Here is a 20667-nt window from a genome sequence, read left to right on the forward strand (position 1 = left end):
GCTCCACACTCCCCTCCAGCTCCACCACACCCGGCACTTTTCCCTGCAACCGCAGGAAGTGCTACACCTGCCCCCATACCTCCTCCCTCACCCCCATCCCAGGCCCCAAGAAGACTTTCCACATCAAGCAGATGTTCACCTGCACATCTGCCAATGTGGTATACTGCATCCGCTGTACCCGGTGTGGCTTCCTCTACATCGGGGAAACCAAGCGGAGGCTCGGGGACCGCTTTGCAGAACACCTACGCTCGGTTCGCAACAAACAACTGCACCTCCCAGTCGCGAACCATTTCAACTCCCCCTCCCATTCCTCAGACGACATGTCCATCCTGGGCCTCCTGCAGTGCCACAACGATGCCACCCGAAGGTTGCAGGAACAGCAACTCATATTCCGCTTGGGAACCCTGCAGCCCAATGGTATCAATGTGGATTTCACAAGTTTCAAAATCTCCCCTCCCCCCACCGCATCCCAAAACCAGTCCAGCTCGTCCCTGCCTCCCTAACCTGTTCTTCCTCCCACCTATCCCCTCCTCCCACCTCAAGCCGCACCTCCATCTCCTACCGACCAACCTCATCCCGTCCCCTTGACCTGTCCGTCCTCCCTGGACTGACCTATCCCCTTCCTAACTCCCTACCTACGCTCACCTTTCCTGGCTCCATCCCCGCCTCTTCGACCTGTTTGTTTCCTCTCCACCTATCCTCTCCTCTATCCGCCTCCCACTCTCTCCCTATTTATTTCAAAACCCCCTTCCCCTCCCCCTTTTCTGATGAAGGGTCTAGGCCCGAAACGTCAGCCTCTCTACTCCTATGATGCTGCTTCGCCTGCTGTGTTCATCCAGCCCTGCACCTTGTTGTCTCGGATTCTCCAGCATCTGCAGTTCCTACTATCTCGGACTATAACCTGGTATTGTGTGATTTTTTCACTTCATATTGCGACAGTTACATTAGGAGTTAGAAAGAAACTCAAGCAAAAAAAAGTATCTTGCATATATTAACAAAATGAGGCTTTTTTTACAGACAGATGACACCCATCCTACCAATGTGCCCTCGAGATTGTTTTTTTATTCACTCACACCATGTCTGAGTGCAAACCCAGGTTCTGCTGATGAGGCAGGGCCTGCCAAAAAGTATATACTAAAAGTAAAGCTCTAAGGCTTAGGGTACAGTAGCAAGGTCAAGGACCCCCATCTCCCTGTGACTGGTGATAAGGACCAAATACTAGGATGATGGAGTGCAGGTCTCTGACCCCGAGATTGCTGGACTGGGCTCTCCATGGCAACTGCCAACCTATCCATGGTCAGATGATCACATGCCTGAAGCATAGGATCCCCGTGGTGTAACTGCAGTCAGCAAGCTTCAAGGCTATCAGGGCCATTGCCTCCCACATACACACCTCTCTAGTTCTCCTACATCTCCTTGCACAAGTGAACCAAGTCCTGGTTTGCTGACACCACAGGGTCCTCTCCTGCCTGGGGTTGAGCAGACACCTGACCTCCAGCAGTCCTCCGAGTAACAGCAGTCCTTGGTATTTCCTCCCTAGCCTGTGAAGTGCTCTCCAGCTTATGCAACTGACTCTAATCTCCCTGTTGTCCCAAGAGATATGTTAATATTTGATCTGGTGGGGATTGCAGGCTGCAGCCTTGTATTGCTTTCCCTAGGACCACTGAACTCCATTCCTTAGAGGAGCTGGACGCCCTGTCTTTCAGGACAGGCTACTTGACTGCTGAGACCATGAGCATTCCACTTGCACCTGCAAGACACCAAAAAAGAGGTCTTACAGCCAAGGGTTATAGCTTGTGTGCAATGAATGACACTGATAATGGGCTAATACAAGACCTGCAGTGGAATGAAGAATAGTACTTACTCGGTTTGCAGGACATGGATGTCTCCGTATCCCTATAGGAACAGTCCCATTTTCTCTTGCTGGTCCCATGATTATCTCCTTGTAGAGGTTGAGGACCCTAATGTTAGGCACCTTACCACATGCCTGGGCTGTTTCTGCCCTATTGTGAGCTGTTTATTCCTGGAATGGGAGAAAGACAGTGATTGACTGAAATAACAGCGGGTGGTACATCTGTTAATGCTGGTGCAGATGAGGAGAAAGTGCTGAGATCTCCTGAGTGAGTGAGTAGATAGTGCATAGGACATGAAGGGTCAGTACTATGGGAAATTGGGGAGGGTAGGAACAAGTGCAAGGGTGTTAGAGCCTTAGTCGGAAGTGGATAAAGTAGCACGGATCGAGTGAGTGAGAGGTAGCAGACAGGGAACATATTCTGGTGGATCAGAGAAGGTAATTGACCTTATGGCATTGTGTATTCCACCTTAGGGATGGCACTAACCCAGGTGACAATCTTTGGACAGCCCTCTCCCTGCCACACAGACACTTTCACCTATCCCCAACACACCCTTCCACCTGGACGCTTCCTCTGGCATTTTACCTGCACTTGATCTCTTCATTGAGAACTCTATCAGTCACCTTAATTTCACTGCTCCTTTTACCCACTCTAACCTGTCTCCCTCTGAAAGATGGCTTAAGCTATTTCCAGTCCTGTATTGGTACATAGTTTGCCTAATGGCTTTTTTTTTATTGGGAATTGATTTGGCTGGGGAAAGGTATTACTGTCTCCAGTGGTTTCAGGAAAACCTGTTGGAAGATGTTGATACTGAAATTGTACAAAAATGTCTGAGTTACTTAAAAGAAATTGAGAATTGATGCTTTGATTAAAGATGCATCCAAAGAGTCAGAAACTCAGGCTACTATTTTTAAAAAGCTATTTGAACATCAAGCCATCTTTTAAATTAATTCTAGACAAAGGAATGGGTAAACAATTTCTTTCAATCTCCTCATCAATACTTTTTTATTTGGCAAATGTTCTGGAGGCAAATTCCTGTCACCTGCATCAGTGACTGTGGATGCTGGATCTCTAAGAATCCCTGCGTTAGACAAAAATGTTTACAGCTTTTTTCAATTTGTATAAACAACCAAAACAGATATATGGAATTACAAAAAAGATATGCAGAGCTGCATGGGCTTGCGGTCGATACAAAAGTCAGCAAAATATCAGACATTTAGTGGCTCAGTGGTTAGTACCATTGCCTCACAGATTCTCAAAAAGCACAATTGTTAATTGGATTTATAAACAGAGCAAGAGATTATGGAAACAGAGATCATGTTAGCACTGAAAAATAGCACTAAATTATCACCGGGGCTTTATCTGGAGCATTCTGAGCACCTCACTTCAGGGAAGGTGGAAATTCTTCATGAAGTGACCAGAGGAGGTTCACCACGATCTGACCAGGGATTCAGTGATGAAACTCTTTTGAAACAAATTCTTGAAAACGAGGTTGATAATCTGGGTAACAGAGACTTTGAAAGATGATAGACTCGATATGGAAGAAGAATTCAGTCGATTGAGATGGTTAATAATCTGGCGTTATGCATTTAAACAAAAAATCACATGTCGAAAGGTGAAATCTGGAAGCGATTTCACAATTTAGAAGGGAGTTAGAAAGTAGTTAAGAAACTTATGAATAAAAATCAAACTCAATCACAGATGAAACATCAAACACGACTGCTCTTCTAAGGGCAAGTACATGCGGTATGGGCTGAACGGCCACCTTTCCCTGCTCCTTCAGCTTGGCGCTGAATTTTGTTGCTAGGTAACGATGCCGGCAGGCGCACGAAGGGCAACCATGGGTCCTGAGCACCTCATCCAACATGGCGGCGACCAGCAACCGGAGTTTGACATAAGATGGCGGCGGGTGGGAGCAGGCTGGTGATGGGGTCCGCGGTAAGGCTTGGGCGCTGCTGCCTCAACGCTTGGATGCCGGGGTGAGTGTGGGGCTCGGTTCCTGCTCAAGGCTGGGACTTGGAGTGCAGTGAGGGAAGGAGATCGGTGGTGCGACAGTGGGGAACAATATCGGTTAAGGTGGGGGTGAAAGAGGTGTATTTGGAAGGGAATTGCCGGAATGGGGACAGTGTATTTTAAAGGGGCGGGGGGTGGCTGGAGAAGCTGGGCATGAGCCAAGGGTCCGGGGGTGGGACGAGGGGGTCTAGGTCGAAGGGTGGTGTGTGAATGGAGGGGTGAGAAGGATGATGGACGTTGGATGAAGGGCATGAGAAATGAGAGAATGTGTCGGTGCGCTCCTTGTGAAAGGAAAATGGATTTGGAGGTTATCAAGCGTGAAAAGTGATGTAGGGAGAGTATTAGTGGGTGGATGTGGAATCGGGGGGTGGGTTTGTTGTGGGAGAGAGTGTGTGGAGATGCACGGGAGATGGGGACGTTGTCAGGGCAACGCGTAGAAGAAAAAGTTTTTAGCTTGGCCCAGAGATGAAGAAGTGCCGTGGTGGACCTGGAGGGAATGTGGAGAAGGATGAAAAGGTATATTGCCGGGGTGCTGGTTCCTGAAATGTAATTATTTTCTGCTCTCTCTTTCTCCTCCCCCGCCCAAGGTTGGTTCCTGTACGTGGGTCTCGGTACAATCCTTATTACCTGGAACCTGAGATAAACAAGGAGCGGCACCAGATCCCAGGTCCTGAAATTGGTCCGGAGGAGACTGCGGCTCTGGAGCTCAGGTCTACCCGACCCATAAAGGCAGCACTAAGTAATCAGAGCAGTAGTGTCTTTTCTGACTTTTTGATTAGGTCAGTAAATGGTCTGAGTTTGTTTTTTTTTAAAACCCACCTCCGTGCTTGTCTGTGTCAACCTAGTCTGATTGTCTTGGTCCATGTCAGTAACTGTGAACACCTTCATGGGATAAATTGGAGAGATTGGTTTACTTGACAGTGAGAGAGTGGGCCCTGAATTCGTGATGCATCCTGTTTATTTGTAATGTGGACTACAGAACCTGGATTGTAATTACGTTCTGCTTGTTTGTTTTAAAAAGCAACCTCCTGGACTAAAGCTACAGGTTAAAATACGTAGATTAATTTTACTGCAATGTTCTGAGGAATCAGTATTACACAATAAGTTACTGCCATTGCAGCCCTCAGAACAATAAAGTTAAATTAGCACATTGAAGCAACCTAATGTTCTCCTGCATTCTACTCTTTGTTAACTTGAGGTAATCTAAGAGCCTGCTCATGTCCTAATTCACACCAGGCCCTGCTCACCCATCACCACTAATGCTCATTGACCAACATTGGCTTGAGATTAAACAATATTTCAATTTTAGAATTGATAACCATGTTTTCAAATTTCTCCATGGTCTCTTTCCTCATTTCTATAAACTCCCAAATACCTATACTGCTACAACTCTAGGCTTTTCGTGCATCCCTGATGTTAATCAACAACTTTGTTTACATGGCACCTTCAGCAAAAATAATGTTCCATGATGCTTCATAAGGACATGTTTGAGATGCAATGTAATAGGATTGAAGAGTAGGTTTTAAGGAGTGTCTTTGTTAATGTTTTATAGAGGTAGAAAGTATACGGGAGATATAGATTGTCAAGTTTTACAAACATCTGGTCTCTTATGTTTGTTCCAAGTTGACGTGTACTCTGAGAACATAACATTTTTCTTACTATAAATGCTTTCAGCAAGTTCACCAACATGATGATGCAGCGAGGTCAGAAATTACTGTCCAGATCGATCATGAGCAAGGTAAAGTCTGCTTGTTCTTTTGTCCTGTAAGCTGCAGGATTTGTCCTGCGATTCTAGACCGGTATCAGACAGTGAATAGGAATGGAGAAGAGAATCTCTCCGGGGGAATGAGGATGAGGGAACACCAATGATACCTTGACAATGCATGTGGCATAATATAATGTCACATGACCTTAAATAGCACAATATACTACCACTTAAATCAAGGTGTTTTATATCTTTTACCTTGCTTCCCCAACCAGCATTAAACAGTGACAGATCCCTTGTCTGCATCAGTACTGTGCACTGGTATTATACAGGAATTGGCCCCACCACTGGTGTACCCCAGTTTATATAAAGACCTGTCCCTACCAGTAATACTCAGGGATAGACATGCAACCTCCCTGACACCGCGTGCCCCCCCCCCACCCCCCCCCCCCCCCCCCCCCCCCCCCCCCCCCCCCCCCCCCCCCCCCCCCCCCCCCCCCCCCCCCCCCCCACACACACACACACACACACACACACACACACAATTTGCAGGTGCGGACCACGTTTAGTTCAGGAGTATCAGATATGGAACTACTTATTCACTGCTTTGTGTGTTCATTTATCTCAGAACAATATCATGAACCCAGAAGTACTCAATAGGATTATCAATGCTATGGTCTAATGAGACAATTGTTTCCCTAGACTTTTGAATCAATTAAACGGAAGCAAATTGAAAGTTACCACAAAGCATCAGAGTCTGAGAAAGATGCCATTGAGTGCAACCCATACAAGATCTTCCACCAAGCTTTAGAAAACTGTAAACCTGTCATTGGGTTGACAAGCATACAACGTGGTGGCAAATCCTACCAGGTAAGACATAGGACAGCACTTTTCATCCTGTTCTTATTTTGTACTGAATAAGCAGATAGTTTGTCTGATTTAAAGGAAATACTGGATCCATTGTTCTTGGTCTATGCTCCAAACTGTGTTCCTTAGGCCAAAAAGTGGCAGATGGGATTTAATTTTGATAAATGTGAGGTGCTGCATTTTGGAAAGGCAAATCAAGGCAGGACTTGTACGCTTAATGGTAAGGTCCTGCAAGTGTTGCTGAACAGAGACCTCAGAGTGCAGGTTCATAGTTCCTTGAAAGTGGAGTCGCAGGTAGATGGGATAGTGAAAAAGGGGTTTAGTATGTTTGTCTTTATTGGTCAGTTCATTGAGTATAGGAGTTGAGGTAGTGTTGTGGCTGCATAGGACATTGCTTAGGCCACTTTTGGAATACTGCGTACAATATTGTCTCCCTGCTATAGGAACAATGTTGTGAAACTTGAAAGGGTTCAGAAAATATTTACTAGAATGTGGCCGGGGTTGGAGTGTTTGAGCAAAATGGAGAGGTTGAAGAGGCTGGGCCTATTTTCCCTGGAGCGCTGAAGGCTGAGGGGTGACCTTTTATAGAAGTTTATAAAATCATGAGAGTGGATAGGGTAAACAGGCAAGGTCTTTTCCCCAGGGTGGAGGAGTCCAAAACTAGTGGGTATAGGTTAAAGATGAGAGAGGAAAGATATAAAAGGGATCTAAGGGGAAACATTTTCCTGCAGAGGGTGGTGCGAGTGTGGAATGAGCTGCCAGACGATATGGTGGAGGCTGGTACATATACAACATTTAAAAGGCATCTGGATGGATATGAGTAGAAAGTATTTAGAGCGATATGGGCCAAATGCTGGCAAACGGGACTAGATTTATTTAGGATATTTGGTTGGCATGGATGGGTTGCACTGAACGATGCAGTACATCTCTGACTCTAAGCTGCTGACACCAGGCTCACCCTCTCTCCCTAGCAACAATCTGAAGTCAAGGTGGCCCATTTGCACTCTTTGATGTCACGTTTGATCCCAAGATGAGTTTTCAACTCCATTATTGCCATCACGAAGACTGCCTGTTTCCACTTTTCTTAGCTTATCAGCCAAAACCCTGTTCTGCTGTCATCTGTGCTTGCTACCTATATGGCAATCAGTCAAACAAATCTTGATTTTTAAAATTCATTATCACTCTATGGCCTTGCCTGTCTTTCTCAGCAATCTCCTGCAGCCTACAACCCTCCAAAATACCTATTAACAAAAGACTACAAGTTGGAGCAGGAGGTGGCAATTCAGCTGAGCATGCATTGCCATTTGATACAATCATTACTGGTCTCATTTCAGCTTCAATTCCAGTCTCCTGCTTGTTTTTTGTTCCAACATCCACTGTAGTCTGGGGACTAAAGAGTAAATTCTCACACCTGTCCTTTGTACTCCACCAAAAGTGACCATACCTCATTTGCATAAGTCTCAAGCTCTGGAATTTTTCACTACACCTTACTGCATTGCTTAACTCATTCAAGCTGTTTGACTTCATATCTGCTCTGTGTTGGTGTTGTATTTCATATTAGTCTTGTTGCTTTTAGTTCATGTCTTGTCTCTCCTGGGTGCTACTGCTTGTTCTGATTTAATGTAGTACTTCAAAAAAAAAACTTTCAGCTGTGCACAAATTGGATGGTGCCAGGCTCCGTCAAAGGCTCCAGTTCTAATGCATGTACACATTCATATTAACCTCTTATTCTGTACAAAGACTATTTTTAGTGCTTTTGTGGTTTTACTAGTGAACCAGTTTATTTTTTTATGCAGGTTCCAACACCTCTTACTGATAATCGTCGACGTTTCCTAGCTATGAAATGGTTAATTACTGAATGCCGTGAAAACCGGCACCGTCGCACTCACATGTATGAGAAATTGTCACAGGAGTTGCTTGCTGCATTTAACAATGAGGGTAATGTGGTCAAGAGGAAACATGACCTTCACAAAATGGCTGAAGCGAATAGAGCTTTTGCCCATTTTAGGTGGTGGTAAGGCTGCATGAGGAAATAATTGAATCTGGGATTGTCTTCATATTATTTCACTGCAGCAACTATGTGAACATTGTAAAAATAAACCGTTCTTTGCTGAAATTCTACCCTGGAGCCAGGAGTCTTTTCTGCCGTAGAAGACTTTTAAGTTAAAAGTGAAAATGACTTGGAGGCTGTGAGCACTCTCACCATGATTTGTTGAAAGGCATGTTAGGTCAGAGCTTTGGCTGGAGCGCTTTGTAATGTGAACTAAAAACACTAACTGGAGGAAGAGTCTGCTCCTACAGTAAGCAGTCACAATTTAGCAAGAGTCAATTGTGGATGGGAAACTGTTCTTGGATATTTTCTACCCTCCCATTAAGTGTTCAGGCTCTAGTTCAGTTATCTCACAGTCATGATCAATTGTTGCAGTATGCAGGTTATAATCAGCAAGATGAAGGATGAATTCAAACTCCAATTTCAAGAGTAACTTTTATTTGCATCACAAGTCATTCCAATATACCCAAATACAAAGTTCAAAATGCCAGAATTTAGGCTGAAGTCACATATGAAATACACAAACATACTCAATAACCACATCACAGGGAGGAACCACTTTCATGCCTTTCCCAGCAGGCCTGATGTTTGATGCACTCAAATGGAACAGGCACCAATGAAATAGTGAAATGTAAAGTGCTAGTCCAAAAACAGTAGGGCTCAAACTTTGCAGTTCACAATAAAATTAACACATTTATTCAGTTCTGCAACTCAAACAGATAGTAAATGGTGGGTTTATCCCAGAACAAGACTGGAGACCCCACCAGGTGGAATTTTTCTGGGTCGAAACGGTTGTGTAGGCGTGACAGGGCTGGGTGGGGGTTCTTTCTTCATTCCCTGGGCCACTTCTTGGTTTTCGGTTTCAAGGTTGCCTGAACAAAAAGCACAATTAAACAAACTAGAACCTCTCTCTCCTTGAGCCAGAATCAGCTGATGCAAGTCTAAATAGTTTAGGTTTAACTTAACATTAGGACATAGTATTTCAAAGTAAAATCAATACACAAATGCTGCATATTGTAAAACCAGACAGGACATCATGTAGAATAAGGGTGACTGCAGGCAAGTGAAGCCTCCATCTCCTTACAGCAACTGCAGAGGATCATCAATTTCAACTCAGGAATGCCTGGTACATCAAGTATTCTGATGAGATGCTGAAGTGGATTTATCCCTGGACAGGTGGGAATTCTGCTAGACTCATTCCAGTTCTCCGGGCAAACTTCCCAAGTTGGGGGGTATGTTAGTAGGAAATGGAGGAGAGGAGGAGAACAACAGTATTGGATCTATCATAAAATTTCAAGTTGCTAGTGCCACATTTCACCAAATGGCCTGGGAACAAGAGGCAGATGATATAGGGGAAAACAAGAATGTTAACACTGGCAGGTAGTGCAATAGGAGAACAACATTTGAATTAAAAAAAAAGGTAATGTATCAGCAATCTTGGTGGTTCTATCCTCTGAAAACACTCAATTATGCTACTGGTGGTTGGCCTAATTAGATCACTTCTCACAGCAATGCCTTATTATTTGGCATCTAATGTGGAATGGATCACATCATTTGATGATCAGACCTGTTCCACAGTCTCCAACACATTGATCACAAGTAAAAACAAGCACTAACTTACCTACAGGGTTTACCTACCTTAAATTCACTATCTCTTCCTCTGAGAATCTTTTGGTGAGCAGCTTCAGTCGCTGATACACCAACACCCTGAACTGAACTCTTCAATGTACCCATTCCCTTCCCTAAGCATAAACCAGAACTCCACATATTTCCACAAACAAAAAAGACAAATTTCATTTGAAGGGTAAACTGAAATCAAAAAGGTTATTAAACTAAAGATTTATTCAGCTAGTGCACAGGGACTAAATTACAGCAAAGCAAGAGTCTGCAGACTATTCCATGCATTAAATCGCAGGAAAAGGATCATCACTTAAATGTGGTTCAAAAGCTGACCTCAAGACCCACACAGTTGAACCTTGCCAGGTTTAAGTTAGCATTAGTTGACCCAACATGTGCCTTGCAGGATTATCGTCAACTCCCACTGCTATAATATCAAAATTTTTAATAATAATTTTAAGGAGCAGCCTAGAGGGGTACAACACAGGAAGTTACATAAATCAATTGGGTCAGATAACACTAGCAAGTGATTTTTATTCATATTTCTGATAGTTCAGTCTCATTCTAGCCAAGGGGTCTGGAAACATCAATTATGATCAGGGACTTAACTGGCAAATGTGCCTGTCATATTCTGGTTACCTTAATGGAGCATCAATTCATATTAATAGGTAGGTTAACAACTCTATTAAACTGGGAAAACACTGTATAAGCATGTTACGTGATTATCCATCATCAACAGAAGTTTCTAGCAGTTGCGAAGTTACTAAGTCCTCAGAATCTCCCCCTTCAGCAGATTAAGTCTGGATCTTTGCTCAGCAATTTTGTGCTTGGCTAATGGGTTTGCAGACAGCGTTATGGAGGACAACGCTCACAACAAGAGGAAAGTGAACCAATGGCCAGTCAGCTCCTCTAAACTTTGCACTGTGTTGGTAATACTGGAAGTATCACCAATGATTATATACCGTTAAGGATCTCCCTAAAGTTCCAAGTATTTCCCAAGTTAGGACAAATTTTTAAACAAAATGGGAGGGGGAGGTTTAAAATTGTCCAGGTTGGTACTGAAGTCTTTCAATTTAAAATTCAGGTAGAGAGAAAAGATAAGATGGCACCTTTCAAAACAAAAGGAGTGTCCCAAGTATTTTATAACCAATGAAATGCTTTTGATATGCAAATCACGTGTAGTTGTAGAAAGTATGGCAGCCAATTTACATGCAGCAAGAACTTAAACATCATTGCCAGAGTGACCTGACATCAAATTGAGGGAAAGTTGGGCTTTAAACAGGAGCTGGACCAGTAGTTGAAATGTGGTACCACAAGGGAGGTGGGCTAATCAACAAAAGGATGCATGTTAGGCAACACTACTTAAAGATGAAGTCAAGGAATTAGACTTGTTAGGTTGACTGATTGATTAGAAACTATGTATTAACAGTCCCTTTCTGTGCACATTATACATCATCTAAAGTGACTCAACTTACAGAAGGAGGTTAAGCAATAGAGCAGAGAAATTCCACTTGTTGCACCTTTACTGGTGTGTCCTTGGTGTTGATTGTTGCAGTTGGAAATATCCAAGCAAAATGACTAAAGTTTCACTCTTGTCTCAAAGATGGCAGACTACCTTTGGTCCAGTTTAACTTTTAGTTAAACATGATACCCAAGCTATTACTGCTGGGAGGTGGATTGGACATTTGCTTCAGATTTCTACCATACAAGTATTGGCATATTTTACTAGTCATCTCAGATACGGATTTTGTTGAAGTCTTGCCACAGACAGTTTTATTGATGGTCAGGAATAGCTGAACATTTGTAAATTACAGTCAGAAAGCCCTTCCTCCATATAGGTGGACAGGTAATTGACAAGTGTTTAGTTAGTTGAGGTCATTACTTGAGTCATAGTTGCAACATGTCCTTTAACTGTAGTGAGGAGCTAACTGAGTCAATTTTTTGACTACTTCCACAATTAAATTTATTCCTTTTTTTAAAAATAAAGGTAGTTGGTGGTGAATTACAGATCTAAAAAAATGTGCCTGTCAAAAGTTTAAGGTAAGTAGGCTGCACAAATTCAAAGTTATTGTATCTTCTTCACCATTGCTGGAAGCCAGACATTCTACATCCAGTTTGCATTTCCCTGGATATTGTTTTTAGTGCCACACTTAGAACCAGAGATTTGGCTCATCAACTGTGTGTTAGTGCATTGTCTGTCTTCACATCAGGTTAAACAGATAATCTCTTTTCAAAATACTTTGAACAGGGGCAAAAAGTAAATTATCTAACTCTACCGTGGGAATTTCAACCCAGCTTTGTGAACGTTTCCACATTTCCAGGTTACTTCAATTTGCATCCACTCAGACATCTATAAAACACAATCTCATGTTTACTTCATGATGAGGCTCTCAATCAGGTCATTGCTTAGCATTTTCAACTCCAGTCAAAATATTTGGGCTTTCAAATCCCTTCATACCTAGAACCATTTGCTGATAAATATTAGTGATGTAACACTACACCTTATCCATTGCTTATATCCCTTGTAGTATTAGACACAATTATGGCAGTCTGCAAGACTTCCAATATATGAAGTGTAAAATAATGGAGAAATATTCAATAGGAATTCAAAGATTTAAGTTTGCCTTTTTCTGGGTTTCCATGTTGAATGGCTAGCTAACTGCACATTATGCCTCTGCTCACATTCACTTAAAAAATTCATTCCTACTTCCAAATGTATTTTTTCTATGCCGAACTGCATATGCCTCTCATCTAACCATATGCCAGCACATATACCCCTGTAGTCTTTCACAATCCTGTGTCATTCCTACTGTCATCTTCAGTAGATATCACTATTGTTCCAACAGTCTCAAAATTTGTATCATTTATCTCAAATGAACATTCAATTGAAATATTAATTACATCAAAGAGAACTTAAAGCCAGTATTTCCAGCATAACTAGTTTTCTCCCCCCACAAAAAATTCTGCACCAAATATTACAGTGGAAGAAATCACATTGCTGGTAGCAGTAAAAGAAATACAAAAGGGCAAATTAGGCCCTTTACTACCACCATTTATCAAACCTCTGAATAAATTGGATTGAGTGTAAATTGATGTCTTCTCCAGCACCTGACTAGATTGGTTATTGTTTTACTATATACTCACCTGTCTCAAGCCTTAAAACATGTGCAACTGTGGCTGCTAATTTGTTATAATACCAAGCATTGCATAAGTGAGGTCTGGTCATCTGTCCGAGTAGTTAACTAACCTCCTTCTAATCCAGTTAACCATGCTCCTCCCCCAAATGACAACTCCGATGAAACAAAGCAATTCTTTGATGGTGCATTGAAGCTGCATAGTTAGGAGTGAAGAAATCATGGTAAACTGCATTGACTGTGGTCATAGGAGGAACACTAATTTAAGCCATTTTGCCCTTCAAACCTGTTCCACAATTTATCAAGGTCACAAATCAGCCATAATCCAACTGCATTTGTCCCCATCTCTCAAAATCTTTGGCTAAGGAATATGAACCTGAGGTAGTCAACAATTTCATATTCTTATGGCACGAGTTCCAGGTGCCTAACACATTTTCAGTGTAGAAAAGGTTAATTTCGTTACTAAAATATTGCCCTGGGGTTTTAGATTCTGGCCCCTTATTCCTAGACACCCCAATCAACAGAGTTTCTCCCAGTCTACCTTATCTGTTTGTCTTAAGACGATTGAAGATCTCATTTTTGATGCATGTTGTCAAATGGTTGAACTGAACTGGTAAAATCCAACTTCAGGATGAGTAAATATTAGGCAGCCCAGTGCCATCTGGTTCTTCCATTGCTTAAACCATTAAGTGGTTCCATCTCCCTAACATAGGGAAACTCCCCTGTCACTAATGATTCAAAACGCAAACTGGAACAAAGGAAATCAAATTCTGAAGTTCAAAAGCAACACAATCTTTTCATTCTCAAACTTCAAAACCCAAGACAAACAAGAGACATGTTCAAGTGTACAGTGTGCATGCATTTGTTACCTGACACTCCTACTGGTCAGTGCGAACTATAAGGAGAAAGAAAGGAGGTTAGCAAAAAAATGGCAGCACATCCACAATTCAGAATTTTTTCATGCAAACTCCCTAAGTCTGAAGGAAATGTCAACCAGTCTGAGATTTGGCAGTAGGAATCTTTGAATTCTAGGCTTCACTTTGTCCAAGTAGACTCAATTCCTCAGGTACTTGAAGTTCATTTTTACTGGTGTAATTTGATTTAAACAGTACCAATTATACCTGTACCATAATGCAGCAGAAACAACAAAGTGAAGGTCATTGACATAATGACAGAAGATGTTAACCTAGTTTTAGAGTTTTAAATCTTTGAAGAGAGCTCACTAGCAAGGAAGTTAAAGTGTCATTGAAAAATAAAGTATATCATTCTCCAACCACTGGCAAATCCTGTATTGAAAACTAAGGGCTATAACACTTCATTTAAAAAAAAAATGCATGATATATAAACTAAAATGTTCAGAAAGCATAAAACCTGTACTCTATACAAAAGTCATGCAAGAATAAAGTGAAGCAGGAACCTGATTTGTAAAGAAAACATTTCTTAGAAGATGCACAATAAATGGAAAGCTGTCACTTCAACTTCCAGAATTTAAGTCAGTAGCTATTAATAACAAAAAAAAAAAAACTGATTCAGAAATAGGTCCATGAATGTTAAAATTAAGTTACAACCCTCCAATAATTTGAAGGACAACATTTTGGAACAAGATGCAAGCCAACTCAAGTCGAAGGTGACTGCCTGAAATATTTATCTACTTGACCATAGTGTGCCAGATCTAAATATCTATTAGGATTGCCAACATATACAAACGGTTGTTCCACAAAGACAGCACAGCCAACAGACTTCGGTGTTTGAGATTGCCCCAAACTGAAGCTTAGGAAAGGGAACGTGCAAACTGTATATATTTAACAGTTTTATACAGGTGATAAATCTAAACTAGGTAATTATACATGTAATGAGGTTAGGCTTCAATTATACAGAAAATTGACAAGACCACATTTCATATAGTGTGTAGTTTGGGTCCACTTATTTTTAAATGAAGGATTATGTTGTAGGTGGTTCAGGAGTAAATTTATTAGCTTGATACCTAGGATGAAGGGGTTATCTTATGAGGAAAGACTGGACAGGCTGCTTGCTTCCTGTGGAGTTCAGAAGACTGAGGGGTGAGTTTAAGATCCTGAGCGATCTTGTCAAATGCATGTGAAAGTTTTTTTTGTGGGTCAATCCAAAACTAAGAGACACTTAGTCAGGGATTGCCTTTCTAAGACACAAGCAAGGAGTTTTTTTTTGGTGAAATGGGTACAGGCAGATGCAATTTAATATTGAGGATGCATCAAGTTACTTCATGCATCTTGGGTGAGGGACCACCTGCATAGGAACCAGCTCCAGCTGTTGAGCTTGAATAGACTTGCCGGTTGAGATAGGCTGGGAGGATAGAAGGAAAGGCTAAAAGGGAAGAGTCTATGAAAGAGTGAAAGACTGGATTGCTCATTAAACAGCCAGTACAGACGAGATGGGCTGAATGACCTTCAAACAGGAGATATCAAGTGATAAAAGGAGATGGTACAATGTATCATCCTTTTTTCACCAAATTTCTCCTGATTTCCAATCAAAGCTTTCATCCCATCTCCTTACCCCACTTCTGTACAGAAAGATGCAAATGGACTGTAATAGATTAAATTAGTGGAAATACTGACTAATGAAGTTCAATTTGGTGAAATGGATTGATCATAGTTAGGTTCACATGACCTGTCTTTTTTTTTGAAAAAAAAAAAAAGATTTCTACTGGTCATGCTATACAATCTCAACATTTGAGCTAGCCTGTGTAAAATTATTACAATTCTGAAAGAAAAAAAAAATCAGTGTTTATTAAATCTTTAGATTACAGCAGTTGCAGAACTAGTTACCCTGGTATCCTTCAGGGTAAAGGAGTATGGGTATAGGGGGTAGCTGCAACATTGTAAGCAATAGAAATCTATTTATAGAAATAGATGTAAAGCCAGAGCAGTTATGGTACTAAAACTTCAACCTTGGTGATTCCTAGGGATCTGTTTGACACTCAGTCTTACAAATGATTGGATACTATCACTATTCATAGAATCGTAGAATCTGTGTGATGTGGAAACAGGCCATTCAGTCCAACAAGTCCACACTGACTGTCCGAAGCACAACCCACCCCCCACCCCCGTAACCTTGCATTTCCTATGGCTAACACACCTAAATCAACACATCTCTGAATACTATAGGCAATTTAGCATGGCCAATCCACCTAATTTTTGGACTGTGGAAGGAAACTGGAACACCCAGCAGAAAACCATGCAGACATGGGGAGAATGTGCAAACTCCACAGTTGCCTGAAGCTGGAATTGAACCTGGGTCCTAGACACTGAGGCAGCAGTACATACTACTGAGCCATCTTGCTGCCCCAAACCTTAGTAATTCCACCTTGGTATTATCATCACATGGTGCTGATTAGAGCAAGTTATAATCAAGTCTGGACAAATTGTGTGCATTGTGTTTAGAACTGTGCACACGTTCTTCAAATGAATGCACATGCATAATGGACTGCAGCTGCAGGTGTCAGCCAACACTGCTGTAAAACTAAGGCAATTAGAGGGATTGACTCACTTCAGCCACCATTAGCTAAGTATCAGTCCTTCTCTTTAAATTGTGTCTCGTTCTTTGTGGACTTCAATATCAAAACACAATGCAATCATACTGATATTACCTGCCTTGAAATTTGTAGCTATTTGTCAGCTCATGTTACACCCTCTTGTACTACTGATAAGGGTCTTAGTTTTTTAGGCTATTATACTTGCTTCAATTTCAAAACTTGGGTGAATGAAGATACATGAAATTGGTTATTGCACAGCGACAAAAACAGTTTAAAATGTAGCACTGAGTTATATCATGCTTGAAAATCATGGCAGTGAGCTTTATGTCCAAGTAAGGCAGTTTTCAAAAAACAAAAGTGCCAGCAATTGTGGGGAAAAAAGATTCTCACACTGAAGCATGATAAATGTACATCAAGCAGGTTAGATATTTAACTAATCTGCCATTAAATCCAGGTGTTAAACACAGGAAAGTGCTCAAAGATTGCATTCTCAAATCAGGTGTACTACCAATTACAGAATAGTGGCAGAGTGGTAATCTCACTGGACTAATAATCCAGAGCACCAGGTTAACATTCTTGGGACATGGATTCAAATCCCATAATAGCAGACGGTGAAATTTGAATTCACTACATCTGAAATAAAAAGCTTGTCTAATTGCAACCATGTTGCCAACCCACTTAAATTGTTTTTTTTTTTAAAAAAAAACAACATTTGGTTCACTAATGTCCTTCAGGGAAGGATACCTGCTGTCCTTGCGTGGTGTGGCCTACATGTGACTCCAGACTCAGCTTCATTGTTAACTCAGCTGCATTCTGGGCAATTAGGGATGGGAAGTAAATGTTGGCCTAGCTGGAGATATCCATATCTCATGAACACATCCTTTTATATATTGAATTCCAGACATTTAATGACTTCAGTTAAGTACTGCTTGTAGTACTCAGACTACAGAAGTCCAGCCCTTCAGTGTCACTTTGAAGGGTTTTGAACTTGATGTTTTCCTATTCTACCAGATTAAGACAGTTGATTTTTTGCAATACAAAATATTCAGGGCAGCACCCTCCCTACACCTGAACTAAAACCAGAAGAATAGTTATATCAGCTCATAAGCACGTCACTGGATTGGATTTGTCCGATTAGGTTAGGCTCATTACTTTTCAGGTTTTAAATTGTGGTCAGAGACAAATAACTGAAAAAAGTATGAACAGAGTCACAATTACATTAAAAGTTGTAAAAATCTGACCACTCAAACGTGTATTTAACTAGACTAGAGCCAGTATTCTTAAGTTACGGAAGCAGATATTTTGGCAGACTCAAGTCAGTATTAAGTCACTCAAGAATTTTCAGGTTCACCAATGGAAGAGCAGTTTAAAGATTCAAACATGCAAAAGTCAGCAATTCCAGTCAAAGCATGCTACTGTGTATGTGATTTGCCCAGCACATTAGATCTGAGCTGATGTCAGCTGGTGCTGTAACAGCCATGTGTTTAATCATGGCCTTCACTGTTGTCTTTGTAGAGGAACTCATTCCTTCGCCACTTGGACTCCTACTGTGCACCTATTTGTCACATGCTAGAGAGTTCTTAATTTCTACACTCTTGCAAAATTCTGCTATCTCAAATGTTTAATTCATACAATTCTCAGTTACTCAAGAGCCTCTAGTGACAGAAGTAATTGGGAAGCAATAGCTAAAATCAAACTCTCCTGGCCCAGGCACAAGTACTGATTATAGGAGATCAAAAGTTCTTTCGATAACAATACAACAATTAAGTGTTTTTTTTTGCCAACAGTGAAGTCAGTTTAGCTATTGCCATCTCAATTTTAAAAAAAGAACTCAATTTGGATCCAGTTCTTTAACTAGGATGTATTGTGGGGGAGCTTTTTCTGCTCACCAGCATCTGTGCAATCCATATGGACTCTGCATCCTTAATGACAGAGTTTAGCCAAACAAGATACCAAGTTCACTGGTCAGTTGCTGCTGAAATATTATTAGAACCCACTACTAGCTGCAATGTGTAGCTGTTTGTTTTTTTGGTTTGAGGGGTGGGACGGTGGTGGCGCTAGTGGAAATTCAATGTTTACCACATTGTAGTTATCCAGACTTGAAATGCACATGGATCATGATGCTGAACACCCACAGGAATAACTGGCAAAAGATGACCAACAACTATTGAATTATACCCACAGGAAGGACCGAATAACACCCTTTGCAGAGTCTGCAATACCTAGTTATAGTCAAAGCCCATGTTTAACCATTTTAGGCAGGAGCACACAACATTCTTTCACTATAGGGAATAGTCCCAGCCTCAAGCTCACGTTTGATGCATTCAGAATATTAGCAATTCAAATTTTAATTAAAAAAAAACTGAGTAAATACTGTTAAACTCAGAATTCAAAAACTAAGATTTATTCTGGAAAAAAGGTTTTCACATTCCACTGCATACCCATAGGCCCTTCAAGTTTTAGCTCCTGCACATTGTTACAGAGTAAGCCAAGAGCATAGCATTCCAATGGCTTTCAAATGCTATTCAAGGTTCAATGATTGATAACAATCTTGTAGCAGGTTTCACAGAACAGGTCAGATTTCTGCCCACTTGCAAGACATTGACATAATAAAATGGATTCTAATGAACTGCAATGACTGGAACCAGGTTGGCATACTTATGTAAAGCAATATGTACATCTGTTTTACACAACAAAAACAGCCAACTAATCTGACAGAAGTCACACTTACTGTTTAGTCAAGTTAAAAACTACTTTGGCATGGCAGCAAGTTATTACATTAGGGTGAAATAGTGGTGTTAGTTCATGCAAAGCATTCAGCAGTCTACAGATGAAACAAACAAGATTGGGACAGTTAGCAGTACTGACAATGAAAATCAGTTAACAAAGATACCAATTTATGCTTGACCTCCAACCCATGCAGGGTTATTTTAATAAGCAAAATCACTAGCTTAACTGGGCTATTTTCCAACAAATATGGAGGGAAAAAGAGAAAAATAATTGGAATATGCTCAATATTCCAGTTAACCTAGAATCTTACTTACGTGAGTCTGGGCACTTTTCATCTTTCCCAGTTGCAAAGTCCTAGATTTAAAAGGAGCATTAAAATATCATTAGCCTGATAAAAGAAAACAAAAATCAAGGTTACAGACCGAGTTAAAATTGTTAAAGTTCAGTGCAGAGTAATAGGAGTAGAAACACAGTACGAAGTAAATTGAGCAATTGAGTGTATTTTAGGTACAATTAAGCTTGTTATGAACAAGTTACAATATAACTCATAAGCAGACATTCAGCTTCATGTGACCAGTGTGTCATGAAGCCACTAATACTGCAGCATTACAGAGCAAGATCCCAGATACTCAAACGACCCAACATCAAGGTGAGAAGATATAAACAAACAGTCTACTGTCATAACTCCACTCAGTGGAATGAATGCCTGAAAGTCAGGAATAAAATAAACAAACATGTTAAGAGGGAAACAATGTCAGGATGAGAAAATATTATGAACATTTGAGAAATTTTAAGCACAAATTGTCATAGGGGAATGGTACACCATTGCCACATGGCTCAGGCTAGAGAAGGACAGTAGAATATCTCTGGTTAATAACTATTCCAGAGACACAGGTCAGTCAAGAGAGGTATATCAAATTCCACTACAGCATTACAACAGAGACATCACTGTAATCACAGTACAGCAGTCAGTCAAGGACTTGTTACTCTGTTGGGGAGCACAGCATATGTATATTCCCAAAACACAGAAAAACTACAGGAGTAGAAACAAGTATTTTATTATCTCAAAATGTTCCAAAACATCTTACAAACAATGGAACAAATCTGAAGTTTAGAGCAGTTAAAATATAGAAAACATCAAAGCCAATATTTGCACAAGGTGCAGGGCTGGATGAACACAGCAGGCC

General features: G+C 41.1%; 2 protein-coding genes and 1 long non-coding RNA gene across 5 annotated transcripts in view; 1 reads left to right on the forward strand and 2 right to left on the reverse strand.

Annotated features, from left to right (window-relative positions):
- The window catches only part of LOC125485863, a 19725-nt gene extending 16153 nt beyond the window's left edge, over positions 1-3572 (reverse strand). Inside the window, exons 1-2 of the long non-coding RNA XR_007264580.1 lie at positions 3205-3572; positions 1865-2023 (exon numbers count right to left, since the gene is read on the reverse strand). This is a non-coding gene — a long non-coding RNA (uncharacterized LOC125485863). The remainder of the gene's footprint in view (positions 1-1864; positions 2024-3204) is intronic.
- Positions 3573-3686: 114 nt separating this feature from the next.
- mrps7 (mitochondrial ribosomal protein S7) lies at positions 3687-8559 on the forward strand. Its single transcript, XM_048610870.1, has 5 exons — positions 3687-3832; positions 4454-4645; positions 5541-5604; positions 6274-6441; positions 8235-8559. Exons 1-5 carry the CDS (start codon positions 3753-3755, stop codon positions 8454-8456), a joined length of 726 nt encoding a protein of 241 aa, XP_048466827.1. The 5' UTR covers positions 3687-3752; the 3' UTR covers positions 8457-8559.
- Positions 8560-8904: 345 nt separating this feature from the next.
- The window catches only part of jpt1 (Jupiter microtubule associated homolog 1), a 36956-nt gene continuing 25193 nt past the window's right edge, over positions 8905-20667 (reverse strand). For 2 of the 3 annotated variants that reach the window (XM_020535688.2, XM_020535687.2), the window contains exons 4-5: positions 19795-19834; positions 8905-9360 (exon numbers count right to left, since the gene is read on the reverse strand). In XM_020535688.2, coding sequence (XP_020391277.1) covers positions 9224-9360; positions 19795-19834 — 177 coding nt within the window. In that variant the 3' untranslated portion in view covers positions 8905-9223. Of the gene's footprint in view, positions 9361-14108; positions 14135-19794; positions 19835-20667 lie in introns of all 3 variants that reach the window. The other variant, XM_020535689.2, reaches the window with a different exon arrangement.

This window comes from Rhincodon typus, chromosome 23 (assembly GCF_021869965.1).
Source record: "Rhincodon typus isolate 14 chromosome 23, sRhiTyp1.1, whole genome shotgun sequence".
Taxonomy (NCBI): domain Eukaryota; kingdom Metazoa; phylum Chordata; class Chondrichthyes; order Orectolobiformes; family Rhincodontidae; genus Rhincodon; species Rhincodon typus.

What these genes read in the sequence shown, in the direction of transcription:
- mrps7 (XM_048610870.1), top strand. Translation starts at nt 3,753, where the DNA reads ATGGCGGCGGGTGGGAGCAGGCTGGTGATGGGGTCCGCGGTAAGGCTT. An exon ending in TTTTCTGACTTTTTGATTAG is followed by an intron (nt 4,646 to 5,540) that starts GTCAGTAAATGG and finishes AAATGCTTTCAG; the next exon opens with CAAGTTCACCAACATGATGA. An exon ending in CCAGATCGATCATGAGCAAG is followed by an intron (nt 5,605 to 6,273) that starts GTAAAGTCTGCT and finishes TTGTTTCCCTAG; the next exon opens with ACTTTTGAATCAATTAAACG.